General features: G+C 40.1%; 2 protein-coding genes and 1 pseudogene across 2 annotated transcripts; 2 read left to right on the top strand and 1 right to left on the bottom strand.

Annotated features, from left to right (window-relative positions):
- The first annotated feature begins 3,661 nt into the window (after positions 1–3,661).
- Positions 3,662–7,901, top strand: LOC121741184 (rho GTPase-activating protein 5-like). The gene is made up of 5 exons (XM_042133880.1): positions 3,662–4,425; positions 5,158–5,278; positions 5,397–5,516; positions 6,506–6,736; positions 7,086–7,901. Exons 1-5 carry the CDS (start codon positions 4,019–4,021, stop codon positions 7,500–7,502), a joined length of 1,296 nt encoding a protein of 431 aa, XP_041989814.1. The 5' UTR covers positions 3,662–4,018; the 3' UTR covers positions 7,503–7,901.
- An 805-nt stretch (positions 7,902–8,706) lies between these two features.
- Positions 8,707–9,698, top strand: LOC121742716. Its single transcript, XM_042135950.1, has 2 exons — positions 8,707–9,322; positions 9,353–9,698. The coding sequence occupies exons 1-2, from the start codon at positions 9,059–9,061 to the stop codon at positions 9,581–9,583; spliced, it is 495 nt and encodes a 164-aa protein (XP_041991884.1). The 5' UTR covers positions 8,707–9,058; the 3' UTR covers positions 9,584–9,698.
- Positions 9,699–10,127: 429 nt separating this feature from the next.
- On the bottom strand, positions 10,128–14,213 carry LOC121742715 (annotated as a pseudogene).
- Between the last annotated feature and the right edge of the window lie 5,067 nt (positions 14,214–19,280).

Raw genomic sequence — 19,280 nt, forward strand, 5'->3', positions numbered from 1 at the left:
TAATTTTAGAACAAAAATTATTGATTTTACCCTAGTAGATGATGTTCATCTTTTCATTTTTTAAATAAACCATTTGCTTCATATGAAGTCATTATGAAATGTTTTCTGTTGTCAAATTTATGTCTAACTTTTTCTTAATATTTTCATTTCCTAACTAATAAAATGCAAGTCCTAAAAATAGTTTTTATATGTTAATGGGCCTAAACTATACGGGCTTACTTTTTGGCCCATATTCAAGAATCAAGCAAGTAAGCTCTTTATTTGCTGGTTTTTTCTATTTTTAATTTAAAAAGGCATTCTGAATCTCTGATCTTTCAACACAACACATACCACACCTGGAGAAAACAAATTCTCATTCTGAATCTCTTTCTTCAATCTCTCTGCATTTTAGGTATTTACACACGAAATCTCATGCATTTATCCTTATCTATGCGTTATCCAGATTCATTCCAGCTGTGAAGCTCTTTTCTGTTCTAATCGCTACATTTTTTGTGTGTATAATTTTCGAATTTTAGGCGGTGCTTGTGTTATGTTTACCGACTCCGATTTGTATGACACTCATATTCTCTTGATCGTCATTTACATTTTCTGCATTGTAGTTTCCTTAATTTTGAAATAATTTGGTTATTTGGCTCTGAGTAATTTGGTTATTTAGGTTTCATGGTATAGGATGTAATTTGTATTTCGTTTCGAAGTAACATGCACACTGTTTCCATTTCATTTGCAGTATTTTTGTTACTTGATGTTATTGTGTTATACTCAGATTGCAAGGCGGCATCTGATGCCTACCTATACATATTTTGTGTGCATCAATATTAAGTTGGACTTTAATTTTTGTGAAATTAAGAGGATTCTCTCGGCAGTTTTTTTCTTATGTATTGGTGATTTTCTTTTCAATTTGATGGAGTTTTCAAGTGTCATAATGAATCATGAGTGGTGGTTGATCTATCTTTCAAATTAAGTTAACTTTGATCATGTGATGGAGTTGCTTTTGAAGAGCATAAATGTTTTAATGGTTTGTTGATACATTTTGTATTTGGATTTTTTCTAAATGATCTAGAAAGGTTGAATTTATCTCCATTTCATTGCTGTTGAATGCTTCCGACTATTTTGAGTTGAATCTTTTGATCCTATTGATGGGTTCATTGGAAATTAGGATATGGTCTTTCTGTGGTCTGGACACAACTACACATGTACCGTTGACTATCCCACTACATACTAGTAGTACTAGTTTTTCCTCTTTTTCTTTGACACATGTTTTGCTGGTTTATAAGCTTTTCCTGAAAACTGTTCACCAACAGCTATCTATCTTGTAAATGGAGAAATTTCTGAAAAGGGACAAACAGCTGTGGCTGCCTTGTTTTATTAATTACTCAGTTCTGAACTTAAGAGTACTGTATAGCCTAATTTTTCTGTGACTGTTGTCTTAACTGAATGGTGTGTAAAGATGAGGCTTTCAAATGCCAATACTATGCAATAGTATGTGAGCTGCAGCAGTTTGGGCTAAATGTGCATAGTGCCAAAAAATGACAAAAAATATGTCAATGCTCCAATTCTTTAGCTAAAATGCATTTACAGCACTGGATTATTTAGTTAGGACAGTTTGAACCTCCTCTTTTGCTGACACAGGCCATGTATTTGACAGAAGAAAACAGGTTGAACTGAAACCTTTCTGTGTATTCTGTTGAGCATGCAATTTTGGTCTGGTGAAGTAATTTTTGTAGTTCAGAAATTTATGCACCTTACTGACTGAAAAGATCTAAGATACTATAGTCAAATTGTTAATAAACAGATCTGTCACATTGTGGGTTTGACCAAAATTTTTTTGAACAGGAATATATTGTGTCTCCATGGCGACTAGAATGGCTGCTAGGTACATCTCGCGCAGGCTATCAAGCAGTGGCAAAGTCCTCAGTGAGGAGGAGAAGGCTGCTGAAAATATCTACATTAAGGTGAACTTTTTTTGAGTATCACATATTTAGGTGTAGGCTTGACCAGCATATTCTCTAGTGGCCGTTTTCATGGCAAGTTGCATTTAGCTCATCTTTCTCAGCTCTCTTGTCAAGAAACTAAACAACTTGTTAGAAGCTTTAGATTCCAAATGTACACTTTGACCATAAAGTAAGGTTCACCACATAGCTGAAATTACATTAGGTATTGAATATGACTATATGAGAGCATAGTTCACATTGTTCCCAAGCAGTGGGCTAGTTGATGATGGAGTGGGTTAAATTGTGACTAAAAGCCATGGAATTTGAATCCTACTGCCTTATAGCTCAAACCTAGAACATATGGTTTGCTTCTTATGAATCTGATTTCCTACTGCCGTAGGTAGATGTTACTTGTGGTCTTTTTTTTGGGTGGGTGCTTGCTTATACACGGTATGGCTGATTACTTTCTATTTTCCAGAAAGTGTTGTGCATACTTGGGTACATGCTTATGACTGTGATTCAATAAGTTTTTTTAATGATCTTGCTTACTACAAAACTTTTCAATTTTTTGCAGAAAATGGAACAAGAGAAGCTGGAGAAGCTTGCTCAGAAGGTAGACATAATCTACATTGCACAAAGTTAACTAAGTTTGTCCTTAATTTTTTTAATACTATTAGACGTTCCCTTGCCATGAATAAGATATTTTGATACTGAGTTTCTTTTGATCCTGTGAAACACCACACACACTCACATCTTTGTTTCTTGTGAGTTGTGAATACCAATATATTCCAACTCATCATGCGTTGTGATTTCTCCTAGGGCCCAGCATCAGGGTCCGTAGCTGATGCTAAACCAAGTGGCAGCAGCAGCGGCACCTCTGAAACTCCTAATGTTTCAACTGACAAGCACAGAAACTACGGTGTTGTTGTTGGCATCGGTACCGCATTGGCTGCCGTTGGATGGTACCTGGGTTCAAAGAAGAAACCTGTTGAAGTGCAGGACTGAGAAGATATCAGGAGAGTGAAAGCAGTATGTTGGCGAAATAATAGCAAACTAACTCCATTGCATTTTGTTTTATAATCATAAGTAACTCCGAAATATGATAATTCGGCTCTTCTGCTGCCTGCTTGCAACACTTTGGTTTTAGCTAAATATGAGATTGCTTTATTTTGCTCATTCCAAGCTAAAATTTATATGCACATATTGTTTTCAAATATAACAAAATGCCATTTAGCTCGTAGTCACGGCCACTCATTTTAGGCGATTGCATAAGCGATGTGGCAGACCTTGATTGGTTTGCTCTGGATTGTGCATGCTATCTGGTGTCACCATATAGGCCGGGCTATTTCCACCGGTGAACTAAATGATTATTTTCTTACTGATTTGTAGGTAGCTCGAAAGGAGAATAATAGAACCATAAATTTAAAAATAGTTCTATACTCAAAGACGGGGGCGAACCTTTGACCATTTTGCTAGAAGCCTTCCAATTCAATTTAATATATTCACTCTAAAGTTATGATTGCTATATTGAGTATATTATGTCTGTATATAAATAATATACTTGTACTATCTTATAAATATTTAATAATTTCAAAATAAAATGTTCAACTTACTCTAAATTGTAATCGACGTATACTGAATATAATTATTTAAATCTACCACTAAATTTGGTTCAAAATTTGATGCAGCAGATATAGTAATTATGTACGAGAATGCGGCTATTGACAAAGAGAGAGAGTGACGTTTGAAATGAGAATGGGTTGAACGCCAACACAGCCACATACTTGAATGCAAAATCTAACTCAGTGCCATCCATCAAGTCTTCAAGATCCCTTTTGTGATTCCCACGTCTCCCGCTATACCATTCCTTTTAATCCCACTCCTTCAATTCAATTCGCCATTTAATATTTCACCCCTCCTCAATTTCTTCCCATTCCAATCTAATTCACCCCCATTTTCTTGCATGGCCGCCCGCATCTTTCTTCGAATCTAATTTCATACATTCACTTTCCCACTTCGTTTCTTGATCGAAAAACCGAATCTTGAGGGATAGAGCTATTCAACTTTTCTCGTTTTTTTTGTTAACTATGACAGAAGTGCTGCAGTCACCCTCTTCTTCATCCCCCCCTTCGATTTCCACGCCCACGCACAATCACAATCACAATCACGCTCTGTTTCAACCGTATGGGGGAGATGAGGTCGGTGCTAGGATGAGAGAGGAGGAGGAAGTGAGGGAAAAGAGGGATAATGAGAGGAGGGATCAGCTTTCCGTTTTGGCATTGTTGGTTGCTCTGTTTAGGAAGAGCTTTTGGGTGACTTGCAAAACCGAAACCGATGGCTTCTCAACCGGCGGCGGCGGTGGCGGTGGTATGGAGATCGGCTGGCCAACCGATGTACAGCATGTTAATCATGTCACTTTTGATAGGTTTGATGGTTTCATGGGCTTGCCTGTTGAGTTCGAACCTGAGGTTCCCAGGAGGGCTCCAAGTGCTAGGTATATACTACTACTAATCATGCTTTACTTATTGAATTGCTACAATGCTTGTTGGACTGTTTCTTGTGTGTCTGATTTTGCTCTATTTGAATGATTTTATTTAACTGGCCATTTGGTGTAATTTATTTTTGGCCGTTATGATCTTTTTAGTTATCGTTTAACTAATCTGATTAGGTTGAGTATTGACACTTATTGCTTATGTTACTAATCCAATAAATAAGATGGAAATGGTTCCTATTAGAATGATTTAGGCAACCTATTTGTATTATCGTAGATGTCTTAGTAAATAGTAACTCTAGTTGTTAGAAAGCAGTTTATAAATAGGAATTGTTTTATGATGGTCATTCATTCCTCCCCATGTCAATTAATGAAACTTCCCTCTCAGTTAGGTATGTAATTAAGCGCTCAAGTTTTATCTGATGGGGTGTTTCTTATGTGGAACATAAATTGATCTCTTGCTGTTGTTGACATTTTTGGTTCTAATTTTGGGTTACACAGTTACACTGAGCATTGAAATGGATGGATTTAGCGATGAATATGTGTGGTGTTTAGTTACATTTCATAATTTGTTATGGTTGTCTATTATCTGCATTCTTTTGGTTGGAATTCTAGATCCCGGATATTACTTGACATACTTTCTATAAAATGCTTGTGTCGACTTATCTTTTATTTTGTTGCTATCCTTCTCCTTCTTCACTGGACTTCTGATACGGGTATCTGTGGACTGGACAGTGCAACTGTGTTTGGAGTTTCTACAGAGTCAATGCAGCTATCTTATGATCATCAAGGCAATAGTATTCCTACTATCCTCTTGCTTATGCAAAGGCATTTGTATTCTCAACATGGCCTTCAGGTGCATCACATTTACTTTCTTGTGCCCAAAAGCTGCAGGCTTCAGTCTGCCATATCCAGTGATTGATTTGTTTGTATTGATCTACCAGACTCTCACAGTGATCACAATTTGTTTGCAGGCCGAAGGTATTTTCAGAATAACTGCCGGAAACAGCCAGGAGGAGTTTGTCAGGGACCAACTAAGCAGAGGTGTAGTTCCCGAAGGGACTGATGTACACTGTTTGGCAGGTCTAATCAAGGTAACTTACAGGCTGTAGCGAGGCTCTTTTGCATCAAATTTGTTTATGTATTGTTAGCGTCTAACCATTTTTATACTGCTGAACCCATCTTCCTCTATTTATAATTTATGCAGATACTTTTGCTTGCATACCTATGTTAAACATGTTCCTGATATGATATACTAATAGTTAGCATTTCAGTTATATCCAGTCTCATGACTTATTGTTAGTTTCCCTGATTTCCAACTAACCTTGCCTATGAGCTGGATGTGCTCTTGTTTGTTTTGTGATGAAGGCTGTAAAGCTATATAATTTACCTTTTCGATTGTCTGAATTCGTAGTTTTAGGAGTTGTCTTGTAGAACCCCCTCAATCAACAGGATGAACTAGGAGTTTGAAGAACTACATGTCGGTTCACATGAAACTTTTATAGCTGCAGATTATAATAGTTAAGTTTTAGTTATGTAAGATGCATTAGGATTTAATCGGAAGTAGAGCTATTGACAACAGGGAATTGAAGGTAGCATTCAACTGATTTCAATTGTCAAATCATGGACTGGTTTCTCCATCCCTTTTTCTATGTGTCGGTGCTCTAAAACCTATATGACCGACATAAGACACGATTTGTAAGTATTACAGAGGTTCATTGAGCAGCACCATGTTGAATCTCCCTACCATTTTTCTTTTCTACTTTGGCCAATATGAGTTCATCCAGGTCCAGCTTTAGTCTTTGAGGTTTGTTTTTGAATTTGAGTTCTTCTGGTCTTTATCTTCAAGTGCAGTAGATAATTAATCCTGATTTATTTGTCAATTTTCAAATGCATTAGTTAATGGATCTATTTCAGCTTGAAATGCTGTGTATATGAACACACTCTTTCTATTGGAAAGTTTTGTTTGCATACATGTACATAAATACATGCACAATCAAGAAAACTGTTGATCATCAAGGAAGATTACTATGGCTTTCTGTTGCAGAATCTCTAACTAATGCTTCTCATTTGATTTTTGTAGGCTTGGTTCAGAGAACTTCCAAGTGGGTTACTGGACTCTCTTTCACCCGAGCAGGTGATGCAATGCCAGTCGGAGGACGACTGTGATGCGCTCATAAGGCTTCTACCACCAACAGAAGCTGCTCTTTTGGATTGGGCAATCAACCTAATGGCAGATGTAGTCCAGCAAGAACTTTTTAATAAGATGAATTCTCACAACATCGCTATGGTATTCGCTCCTAACATGACACAGGTAACTCAGCATTCAGTTTCTGACACCAACCGCATTTTCCTACCTCTTTGATGCCCCATACCAGAAATTTTTGAGTTTAGTCAGTATGTTGAGTGTTGACCCAATAAACCATAATCGAGGTGTATGCATGGTACATCCGTATGCACACAAGTTTTTGCCTTTCTATAAACCCATTAACTGTAGCATTCAGGTTAATCTTGATAAATGACTCCGTTGCAAGAGATTGGTGATCAGTGCTATTTGAGTTTGGAAAAAGAAACGGAAAAGGGTTATATATGGCGTGCTTATGATCACCTCTCTACAAAATTTTTATGTTTTGCTTTCTAATACCGTTGGGGTTTGGTTACAGATGGCTGACCCGTTGACGGCTTTGATGTATGCTGTACAAGTTATCAAATTCTTAAAGACTCTTATAGAGAAGACCCTACGAGAAAGGGAAGAGTCGGTTATAGAACCAACTTCTATTCCTCACATGGAGTCTCCTGGCGACAACGGGAACCAGAGCTCTTCGACTATGTATCATGACAGTTGGGCTGAATCAACTGAAGAGACAGTACACGATTTTGTGGCAGAGGATCCTGGTTCAGACACTGACTGGGAGACGAGCCAAGTGGAAAATGTCAGTGATGAGGATTATCACAGCTATTCGTCTTGCAGCGAAGAGTCTGAAGAAAGTGTCACTTGTGGAACTCCTCGAGGCCATGGAGTAGTCGTTCAGAATCGGGGTGGAGAGAGCACGAGGGAAGCAGGCGGGCGTGTCGGGTAAATCTAAGCCGGCAAGTGAAGCTGCGGCAGGTTCGGGTATGAAGAAGATGATGGAGATCAAGTGTAAAGAAAGCAGCAACTTGAGCCGTATTAACTCAATGACTGAATGGTTTGAAGGTTGGCGTTAAGAGTGTAAGGACCCACACCACACTCTTTCGCTCTTCTATCACTAAATTGTGTTTGCTTTAGAAATAATACTACTATTTAGTTCTTGTTTATTATTCTGTGCTCCTATTTGAGAGTAATCTTCATTGCTCTCAATTAGGAGTAATCTTCATTTTTATAATTTTAAATATGTATGATTCGATTTTTTTAGAGAGGATTTTTTAAATATGTGGATTTGAAGATTACATGTGGTTTGACTTTCGAGAGAGTATGATTGGATGATTTGCGTCATATATGTCCAAAATCAATGGGTTTCTTGGATGGACCAAATTTGGGGTAAATATCAATTTTTAGTTCAAATTATACCTGCTTTTCTCTACTGTCTCGTATTTTTATAATGATGATGATTTATTATTCAGTAAATTAATTTTTGCTTTGAAAGTTAAGACGAGGCCGTTTTTGCGAGACAGAAAAGTAAAGTTTCATGTTTTGATATTGAATTCATCTAATGACTTGCAGTTCTATGAAATTAAATTCTTGAAGCCAATTGCAATTTTGAGAAGTTGGCATGTTTGATTGCTTTGTACACTAATGCATCGTGCAACTTAGCTTGAGCACTTCTCAATCTTTTTTGCATACATGGTACATAAACGTTTGTATGTATACATTTTTGGATAAATAGCCGATTTTATTCCGTCATTTAGGATGTCTATCCAAAAATATTTTACCATTTAGATAGTCACCAATTGCTATCCATCTTTCCATTTTTTGGAATAAAATGTCATGCAAACGTTTCTAGTAATCAGAATATCAGCTTAAGAGCCGAAATTACACGTCAGTTAGCCCAACCATAGATTAAGTTTACCCAAAATTACACATAGATAACTTAATCGATGTGTGATTTGGATTGTTGCGTCAATATTCCGGCGCCATGAACTTTTTGCTTGACATTTTATTCTAAAAAAATGAAACGATGAGGTACTAAGTAGGATATTTTCAGGTATACAGTTTATCCAAACGATGGGATAAAATCGACCATTTACCTTATATTTAAACGACCGAAACAATGAGACAAAATCGATCGTTTATTAACCGGAATCACGGTGGTGTGATATGGTATTAGTTGTATAAAAATGAGTCAAAAGTGAAGTGGGTTAGGCTAACTGATTCTCATCTGATGCGGGATAAATAGACATAGGTTTTTGTGGAGAAAATGAGAGGTGGCCCGCATTTAAAGTGCCAATATTTGAATTCATCAACACATCCATCTGGGATCTACCCTTCATTGCCCATACACCACATAATGCTCACCAGAATTTAGTACTCTCTTTCATATTTCACCCCTTTTCCCATTTCTCATTATTCTTTAATGGGGTCGGGAAAAGCTTCACACCAACACCAAACCACCACCATCACCAATCTCTAGATTATAGCCAAGAAAAAGCAAATGAAATGGCAACATGCGGCGGCCTACAGCAGTTGTTTGAGATGCCATTGCCTGAAAATCCATCATTCCACAATTCATGGAAACACATCCAATCCATGAAGGCTGCTGCAGGAGACAACAATCACCATCACCATTCCTTTACAGAGATATTTGGTCAGCCATACCTCAAGGATCGAGATCCTACAACCCCGCGTTCCCCTCTCTTCACGCTCTCTCCCACGTCCTCCCTGTCGTCGGATGAGGAGGAGATGAGGAATCCGGCAAGGAGGTCCAAGAGGAACTACGGGGGGGTTCCGCCACCCATATCTTGCATGGGGAAGAGGTGCTTGCAGCCCATAAGGCAGAATGGGAGGTTTATTCTGACGGAGATCAGAATCTCGACGCAGGAGTTCCTGCACGCCTGCCGCGAGAACGGACGGCTCAAGGTGCACGTCGTTCACTCCGACGAGGAGGATGGCGACGTCGAGACCATCCATGGAGGAGAAGAGCAGCAGCAGCAGCAGCACCTGCAAATAACAGCAACACCATAGGTAGGCACCAGCTAATTAAGTCTTGTTTGCATCAATGTCAATGCCACCTCTTTATTTTTGAATCATTCAAATAAGACAGCTCTAGTAATTCATAAAATGTTACTACTTCATAGCAGAGAGAACACAGCACACGCCTGCTTTTTTTCTTCTTTTTATATTTTTTCCTTTTTCCATTTTCTGTACAGTTCAACTCTTCTTCTTCTTCTTCTTCTTCTCATCCTTCACCATTTTCTGTTTCGGGACTTTCACCTCAGACCTCAATTCATACACTCTTTAAGCCTCCTCCATGTACTTGTCAAAGTTCGACCACCAAAATTCTAGTTTGCAGCTGCATGGCATTTCGACCCGTGTATATTTTAATTACTCCAAAAATTGAGATATCCAGATTATCAAAATCATAAACATTGTCATTTACATATGATAACAGAGGATATCTCAATTTTCTAAGTCACCAAATCAATACGGGTAGAAATACCACACATAATCCGCTAGCAGACTAAAATTACGTTTTTAATCAATTTCTGAGACATGAATAACATATTAATTTAGTAGAACTGTCACTCGATCGATTTATAAAGCTAAACTATTGTATTTCTGTTAACAAACTCCAAAACATGCACTAATCCACTGATCACACAATTCAGAACCAAAAGAGCATATTTTCATCGAACTAAGTCTGCAAATTGGATAACTGAAGAGGGTCACATTATTGAAACGGTGATGTTTCTCAATTGGCCGGATATCGTCCCAAGAAAGTAAAGGGGCTCAAACAAAGAAATCATAAATCTTTGTATTAAGCAAGGCCAAAGTTTCTATGGAATCAGAGGGAAATGTCACTGCCATCCAAGGTCAGCAGAACCTTATATAAATCCGGGCGTCGATCGCGAAATATACCCCAACTATGTCTCTTGGATTTGATCTTGTCCAGATCAAATTCTGCAACAAGAATTGCTTCATTTTTATCATCAGCATTAGCAATCAATCTCCAGTGGGGCCTATTCAACAGAACACATGTTCAAAATCCTCTTAGTATGGAGTAAAGGGTGTTAAACTGAAAATTTTGATCAATTTTGGCAAAAGAATAACCTGCTATAAACGAATTCCCGTAGAATGCGATCTCACTCTTGCCATGTTCAGTATCTATGATTTCCTTACCGATGCGGTTTGATGCAACTAAAGGTACCTGTATGTATAAAAGGTATATGGGGTTAAATGTGAAAGCAAAAGCTACCACTATGACATCACGACTTGATAAATACATCAAAGGACGTGATTTGAAATTAAATCAGGGCCAGACTGCTGAAAGAGTCTAGTTTCCTCCTTCTTCCATCAAGACTTACACACTAGCTTTGGAGAGGATCGGAGGCAGTGTTGATTTCCAAAGATAAGAACTGAATATTAAGGTATAAACATATGGCTACTAGCATACTGGAAATGAGAGTGCATTGGCAATTTCAAAATTTAAAAATATGCCATAAATTGCATCCAATCAAAGGAACTAAACCTTTGCACTAATGAGCGTTAAACAAGAAAAGAACCTCCTTATGAACAAGTTCCAGCCAAAGGAGGCAAACTTATATCCAAAGCCTAAGGAAAACAGAGAACATCATCTGTCCTACATACTCACCATTAAAAAAGGAGAATAAAGCATGGAGGTCATGGGATCAAAAGTAATTATGATCTGATGCATGGTTAATAAAAGAAACTGTGCTTGCAATACGGTATTTGTCATACAACATATCTTATGACTGAACAGAACAACTGATAAGATGCTCAAAATCTTTTCATGTAAAGATGGTTGCTGCTCTGGAAACTCACCAAATTAGCTCCAGCATGGCCCCTGCATCACCCGTTTCCAGTGATCTCGAGAATCTAGGCCATCATCTTGAGGCTCAGAACCAATGGCAGTAGGATAGAACAATATTTCTGCCCCTTGAAGAACCATGGCTCGAGCTGCCTCTGGAAACCACTGATCCCAGCAAATACCTTACAAGTAACAAGAAGTAATCATTAGCTCTCGCTAAAGGGTTGCAAGCTGCTTCGCACTCTATCCCTAGTATTTACCAGTCCGCATAAGCTAGACTACAGAAATTAGAAGCTCAGGGGCTGAGGAGACTCTATGTTATTCTTGCTCTTGTGGTAATTTGCAAATATTAAATAACTCTGGTTCTTGAAACAAATTAACCATGAAGGATGGTGAGATAGATGTAAAGGCATCTACCAACTCCAATCTTGGCGAATTTAGTTTGGAAAGGCCTGTTGACGTTTACATCACCCAAGGTTTGAAGCAATCAGCAACAGTACCACAATTATAGGTTCGATAAAGATAAGAATCAGACTGATCATTCAACTCAATGGTCCTAACCTTAAAACCAGTGTCGCCTGGGTTGAAATAAAACTCTCCTGGTACCCTGGAAAAAGCATAATCACTCATAATTAAACCCTTCTGCTGGAAATACGATCTTGGATGAATTAATCAATCAAAACCAAACCTGGCCCATCTGGAATGTGGGATTTCCTGTATAGGTCCAAGATCTGTACCATCAGCATCAATCACAACTACTGAATTATAATGTGCGTTGTTGCCTCCTCAAAAAAGCTAACTGGAATTACTACTCCCAATTCTTTTGCTAGTTTCTGCATACTGAATTCCAACAAACCTTAGAGATGCATACTGCTTGGTTTTAGGTGAAATATCTTTCTGGATTCTAGAGTAGAAAATTTGTACCTCAGTATCGTCGGGTGCTCCTTACGAGGTTTAGCTCGATGAAAGAGTCTTCCTTTTGTGCTTGACAAAAGTATATAACCTTCAATAACTCCTGAAGGTGCAATGTCATAAGCACAACTCAAAAAATAATAGGAGTAGATAGGCACAGAAAGAGACATAAGGTCGTTGATGTAGATGGGTGGTTCTTTATCCTATCTTGAATCTTTTTTGTAAAAATAGATTGGGGATGGAAAGATTTGCATTAAATTTACTTCAACCGAGTATCCACCAAACCCATATATTTCCCTCCATTGATAATATTATAGCAAAGTTAATTCTTGGATCTGCATTGAGGTAAAGCTTGATGTCCTAAAATTGCATGCTGCGTTCTTTGTCATGATAGTAGCATCATATTAAAATTCAGTTCTAAGATTCATAAGAATTTCAAATACCAAAGGGTTATCTATTAATGGAAACCTAAGAGACATTCAGGCGGGTAGGTGTACCATTTAGAATCTAATCCTAGAAACAGATAGCTTACAAATTGCTAACTAAGTCAGTATGAGTTTGTATGACTTTAATAATGACTGGGTCATTTAAAATGTGTTTGAATAAGTAAAACACCTGGGATGATCTGAGCAAAATACAAATTTAGGGTAATGTTTCTCCTAATTCAATAAAAAAAAGGCAACGAGCGAAGACAAGGGGACTAGGTTAGGAAAAAGTTTTATAACAAAAAAAATTCCCTAGCCACCAAAGCAACTAATAATCCTGACTAGTTTTCAAGCTGTCTTCTAGCGCTAAATTGTGCAGAGTCTGCAGGACACTAGAAAACTAACAAGAAAGGAGTCATCTGCATGTGGGATGAAAGTCCAAGAAAGTTAGAATCGTTGATTACATAAGACTCTTCCAAAATATTCACATTCCCCATAAAATAGCCTAAATTCTAGAGTAAAATTATGAAAATAATTTTGGACGCAATAAAATCCAAGAAAACACGAAACAAACTATAGCAAGAGCAACCAGAAAGGCATATGGAGATTATAATGGTTTCAATGAATTAAATATTGTTCTCAAAGATTACAAACCTGTATCAGAATAATATTAGCCCCTTTTTATGAGCTGCTCTAACCAACCTGCATCCAAAAGTATTCCGGTTATTTCTGTATTCAAATGCCACAACTTTCTGACGATGTGCAAGGCTAAGATGTATAAACGGCCCTGTGGGAAAATTATAAGGTTAAAGCTCCATTGATGCTATTGATGCGGCATATCACAATGTAATACTAATAGCATGATCACGTATCGACTATAAACACTAAAAGACATAGCACTGGAAACACAATGTGAATGATGTAATCAGGACTCGGAAAGAGTTTAGGTTCAAAATAGAAAGCTTTGAAGAAGTGAGTAAAACAAAAAGGCAAAAAATAGATCAATGATGGCTCCCAGCAATTCTTTTTCAAAACATTTACAGATATCAAGTCGAGTAAATATCAATTGTCCCAGATTAATCATCAATTCATTATTAGAAAAACTATAAACCAATCAACACTCAACCACTAACTGCTCGCTCGAACTCAGGAAATCACTAATTTTATTGTTTCTAATTAGCTTGTCGACTGAAGTGCAATTATAACACAACGCTCAAAATAAATCACTGATTCATGTTAAACGGATTAAAATTCCTCCAAAATCTCAACTGACTAATGCTCCGTAGAGCACGGAATACAGAGGTGCAAAAACAATTACAAAATGCTGAAAAGAAGAGGATTCACCTTTCTGCTGTTTCGACGTTTGTGAGAACATCATCGGTGCAAGCGAATTGCAGCGCGGCGACGGTAACTATCCTGCTTTTTGCCATGTTTGTTTCTTGCTCAGCTTTCAACACACAGCTAATAAATCTAGTTGAAGCAAAAGGGGTTAATTGAGATTTATATTCGAATTCTTTATAGTAGTACAAATTTTTTTTATAAAGGGTTAGAGCATCCACAACCGTGCTCTTGCCAGCGGCACGGTTGTGGGCCCGGGCGGTACTATTCATGCCTGCTCTCTGTCAAGAGCACAACACCCACAACTGTGCTCTTCCGCAAGGACGAGCACAATTAATATAAAATTCAATTACACAAAAACATTTTCATAATACTAAAATTCATTAAAAAAACCACAATAAAAATAACAAATTACAAATAAAATAAAAAGACATAATTAAAATCCTAAAAATTAAAAATTACATAATTAAAATACTAAAAATTAAAAATTACATAATTAAACTCCTAAAAATTAAAAATTACATAATTATTGGCTAATATAACCCGAGGAAGACTACGCATCCGGCGGCACCAACCCCAATTGTTTTTGGAGACCCAATATCATGGACTCGTGCGTTTGAAGTTGCGTGGGGGTCATAGTTGACCTATCGGCCATATTGAGTTGGGCCAAAAGGGCCCACAACGAGTTGTTCGGGGGTGGAGGTGGAACATAGGGTGCGGGTTCGGGAGCAGGGGCAGATGGAGTCGCGGCGCGACGTCGTTCGGCCGCCGCCTTCTTCCTACCTTGCGGTCGGCGTCGGGAACCGCTTGGTTGGGCATCGGGGCTACCCAAGTTAGCTTCGGCGAGTTGGCTAGCCACTTCTTCGCCGGCGTCGGATAGGGATGCCGACTGTGAGCGTTTGGAGGAGCCGCTAGAGGAGGATGTTATGCCTCCCTTATACTTCGGGTGCGTCCGCGTCTCCTGCCAAACGTTAAGATATTTGAACGACTTACCGTTCATGGATTGGTAGGTGCTCAGCGAGGCGGTGATGATGTCGACCTCGCTTCGGCCGCTCCCGGCATTCCGGGACTCCTGGATGAAATAGCCGTTGAACTTGCCAATTTCTTCGTTGGCTCGGCCGATGCAGTTGCGCACCATACTCTCGTTGCGCTCGATCGTTCCCGGCGGCCGGTGTGCATTGTACCGGCTAGAGACGCGCCACCAAAAGTGATCGCCGGATTGGTTCGTTCCAACCACCGCATCTTCGGAGATTTCCAAGTACGCCTTGAACAATCTTTCCATCTCCGCCGGTGAGTACGGTGTGCGGACACCGGCGCGAGATGGAGGATTCGGCATTTGGGAAGGGGCGCGAGGCCTAGGCTCCGGTGTCCACCCGTAGCGCCCATCGGAGGCACCTTGATCGTCGATTGGGTATGGCCGGTAGCCACTCGGAACGCCCGAATCTTGGGTGAGAGGAGGGGCCGAATATTCCGTTTCCGGACTATGAAACGGTTGCGAACCGAACCATTCGGGGTTCCAACCGTGAGAGCCGCTTGGGTTGTCGTCGTTACCGGACATAGTGGTGTTGTAGGGTGTGAGAGGAAGATGAAAATGGATATGAGAGATTGATGATGAGAATTGTGTAGTGAAAGTGTGAATTTTTTGGAGTGAAATTGGGGGTATTTATAGATGAAAGTGTGTATTTTTGGGGTAAAAAAAATAAAAAAAAAAATTAAAAAGTGGGGAAAAACGGTTATAAACGGATATAATTTTTTGGGGAAGTGAAATTTTTTTTTTTTATTTTTTATCGATTTTTTTAATAAAAATCCGATTTTTAAAAAAATAAAAATAAAAAATGTTTGAAACCAACGGCTATGCCGTTGGCGAATGGGAGACCGCCACGTGTGCGTCCGCTGGCACGGACGTGCTCGATACATCGAGCAGCGCCGTGCCAGCGGCGCGGTTGCAGCGGTGGCGGTCCTTCGCCTTGCCGCTGGCACGGACGGCGGTGGCGCCAACCGCCACCGCTGCGGATGCTCTTAGTTGTCATTTTTTACTGTTTTCATGAACATTTATTTATGGTGTTTTTAAAATTTAAACTTATTATACCATTTTTTGTTAAATTCATGTAATCTTTTGTACTACTGCTTTTAAATACATGTAAGTTTTTATAAATATTTTTTTCATGTAAAAAATTACAATTAACTCAAATAAAGAAGTAAAATAGCAATGAGAACTTGGTTCTCACAAAGATTGGCAAAAGATAGACACATAATCATTTCTCGATATAACCCATTCTTGTCTTTTTTTTAGCCAATTTAACATCAATTAAAATGCAAATTACTATATCATTTACACAAATTCTAAAACACAGATAAATGGGACAAAAGATTGTTTTCTAAAACTCGTGCCAAAAAAATGTTGTGGCATCTAATAAGATTCTTGTTTAGTAGATGTACATATACGATACTACTATTAATTTTATGAGTCAATAATTGGATGTCAAATTAAATATTTTGTCAATGATGGATCCGCGAATTTCTGATGTTTGTAAATGCTGGTAGAGAATGAAAATGCAGATCACGACACAGAGATTTTACGTGGTTCGATTTACTGAAGTAAATCTACGTCCACGGGAAGAAGGGAGGGCAAGATTGTATTGCTTGATCTGGGATTACAGCTTACAACACAGACTTGCTATATGGTGTTTTATCTCTAGAGAGCTTAACCTTTTTCTATCTGATCTAAGTTCTATTTATACATTGAACTAAGATCGTGGCTTGCATCACCACTCATGATGGTTGTGGATGTCGTGGAGGTCATGGAGGTCCTGCATGTAGCGTAGGTCATGGCCTACGATCGTGGCCTGAGCTGACACCACGTGGTAGTGGGTGTGTTGGAAGTTGTGGAAATCCTGTATGGGTCCACTAACTCCTTGTTCGGTCGAATACTGAGACCGAACTGCTTTGGTTGCCGATCTGAGAGTAGAGCTTGATGCCGACCTGAGAGCAGAGCTTGATTGGTTGGCTTTTACCGAGCTGTAGGCTGAGGCCGAACTCTTACTGAGACCGAACTGCTTTGGTTGCCGACCTGAGAGTAGAGCTTGATTGGTTGGCTTTTACCGAGCTGTAGGCTGGGGCCGAACTCTTTGGTAATGCCGAACTCATACTCTTCCTTGGGCTTTGGGCTGATGGGCCGTCACTGCTGTTGGGCTTGTTTAGTCCGTACCCCATCACTACCCCCCCGAAAGACGAAGTGAATCAATTCGGCGAAGCGAGTCACTTCGGCATTCTGGATAAAGGTACGGGGGAGGCTGACGTCAGGGGACGTGCCTTGCATGTGACTGCATTAAATGCGACAGTAAAATCCGGCCGTTGAATCCTGGAAAGGTGGGATTCGAAACGGTGCGACGATTTTGAAATCTTCGCCGAATCTGATAAATACCTCCCTTCTTCATCATTGAAGCACTTTTGCGACTGCTTCTTCTGCACTCTATCTCCTTTGCGTAAAAATTTCCTTCCGCTTTCAAGAATTTCTTCAGAATTTCTTCAGATTTTGCAAAGAGTAAGAACCATGTCTTCTTCTTCTTCTTCCGAGTTAGGTAGCGGTAGGAAAGGGGGCAAGGGTCTTCTAGCCGGAAAGAGTCCGGAGAGAAGACTGTAGAATACTTTCACAGCGTCTTGAGTAAGGACACCGTGATATCTCTACACGAAAAATATCTTCTTCCCGGGGGGAAGGCGGTGGTTCCCGACGATGATCATAGGGCTAACGACCCGCCGGAGGGTTATGCCACCGTTTACGAAGCCTGCTTAGAATGCGGGCTTCGTTTCCCTCTTCCCCCACCTTTTGTAGAGCTTCTTGATTTTTTTCAACTCCCTTTAGGTCAGGTGACTCCGAATTCTTGGAGGCACTTGTCGGCTTTTGCTGCCGAACTCCGTAGGCTAGATAAGGATCTGTCTCTGCGGGCAATCCTTAATTTTTTCCAATTTAAAAGGAAGGGATCTTGGTTTTACTTGATCCCCTTACAGCCTTTTAGGGCATTCTGCAAAACCAAGTGGCCGAAATGGCAAAACCGCTTCTTTTTTTATAATAGGACAGCGGCTCCGGGCTTTCCCTGGAGAGGGCCGAAGTCCGTGATTCCTCATCCTCGGTTAGAACCGTTGGCCGAGCTCGAGGGCGAGCTCAATAAGATTCCTATGATTAGGAAACAATACTCGGAAACTGAGCTCGTCAAGGGCGACCTCGTGTTCAATATCTCGTCTTCGGACGAAGAAACTGAGGGTGAGGATTTCTTTTTTATGCTTTACTGCTTTAGCAGCGAAAACTAACCTGGTTTCCTTGCTTTTTGGCAGTGTACATGCTGAACAAGGCTAGCCGCAAATCTTCGGAGTCCAAGGAGCCGGAGAGGCCGAAAACCACCAGCTCGGCGTCTGATGCCGAGAGGACTCCGAAAAGGCAAAAAACCTCTTCGGATCCGAAGAAGCCGGAGTCGACTTCGGCAAAGGGGAAGGGGAAGGCCCAGAAGCCCCCGAGAGCGCCAGAGAAAGACGTGGTCTTGGCGCCTCCTTCGGAACATATCTGTGAGCCGTTTTTATGGCCCACGGACTTCGCCGAGGTGAATTCTCTTCTTGATTTTCTAGCCTTGCTTTTTTCCTGTATTTTTTGTGGCCCCTTTGTTGACTTTTTTCTTTATCCATTTTCAGAGGAACGATATGCTCTCCAAGCTCGTCGCCGTCGAACTCTCCAAAGCGTCCAATGACTATGCTGAGATGCAGAGGAAGTTGGCGGCTGCTTGTCATCGGGCCGAACAGGCTGAGGCTAACTTTGAGAAGGCCAGAGCTGCTAGGATTTCGGCCCAGGATGAAGCTCAGTTTGCCAAAAACCAGCTCGTCATCCAGCGAGAGCAGACGAAACGGAGGGATGCTGCCGCCGTGGCTGCCCAGGGGGAGGCTCTCCGTGTTTACACGGAGAAACTCTTTTTGAGCAGCCAGTTCTCGGCTTTTGTCGGTAGTCTGGTAAGGCTAATTACCGATAAGGGCGAGCAGGGGGCCGACGTCGTGCTGCCTCTGTACAGCCGAGAGATAGCAGCTCGGCTTCAGAATCTGCCGCTCCTTGAGGAGCTCGCTTCATCCTCGGTCCTGCTTTCTGCAGAACGAGTCCGGAGTTGTCGAGCTGATCGGGACGAGAACCTGGAGGCTATCTTTGCCTCCGTGGGACCCGTTTCACCCGCTTCGACTT

This window comes from Salvia splendens, chromosome 7 (assembly GCF_004379255.2).
Source record: "Salvia splendens isolate huo1 chromosome 7, SspV2, whole genome shotgun sequence".
Lineage (NCBI taxonomy): Eukaryota > Viridiplantae > Streptophyta > Magnoliopsida > Lamiales > Lamiaceae > Salvia > Salvia splendens.

Bases quoted from the DNA above. Each gene is read 5' to 3' on its own strand.
- LOC121742716 (XM_042135950.1), top strand. From the start codon at position 9,059: ATGGCAACATGCGGCGGCCTACAGCAGTTGTTTGAGATGCCATTGCCT. The intron at 9,323-9,352 runs TCCAAGAGGAAC...GGGGTTCCGCCA, and splicing joins TGAGGAATCCGGCAAGGAGG to CCCATATCTTGCATGGGGAA.
- LOC121741184 (XM_042133880.1), top strand. From the start codon at position 4,019: ATGACAGAAGTGCTGCAGTCACCCTCTTCTTCATCCCCCCCTTCGATT. The intron at 5,517-6,505 runs GTAACTTACAGG...TGATTTTTGTAG, and splicing joins GTTTGGCAGGTCTAATCAAG to GCTTGGTTCAGAGAACTTCC. The intron at 6,737-7,085 runs GTAACTCAGCAT...GTTTGGTTACAG, and splicing joins TCGCTCCTAACATGACACAG to ATGGCTGACCCGTTGACGGC.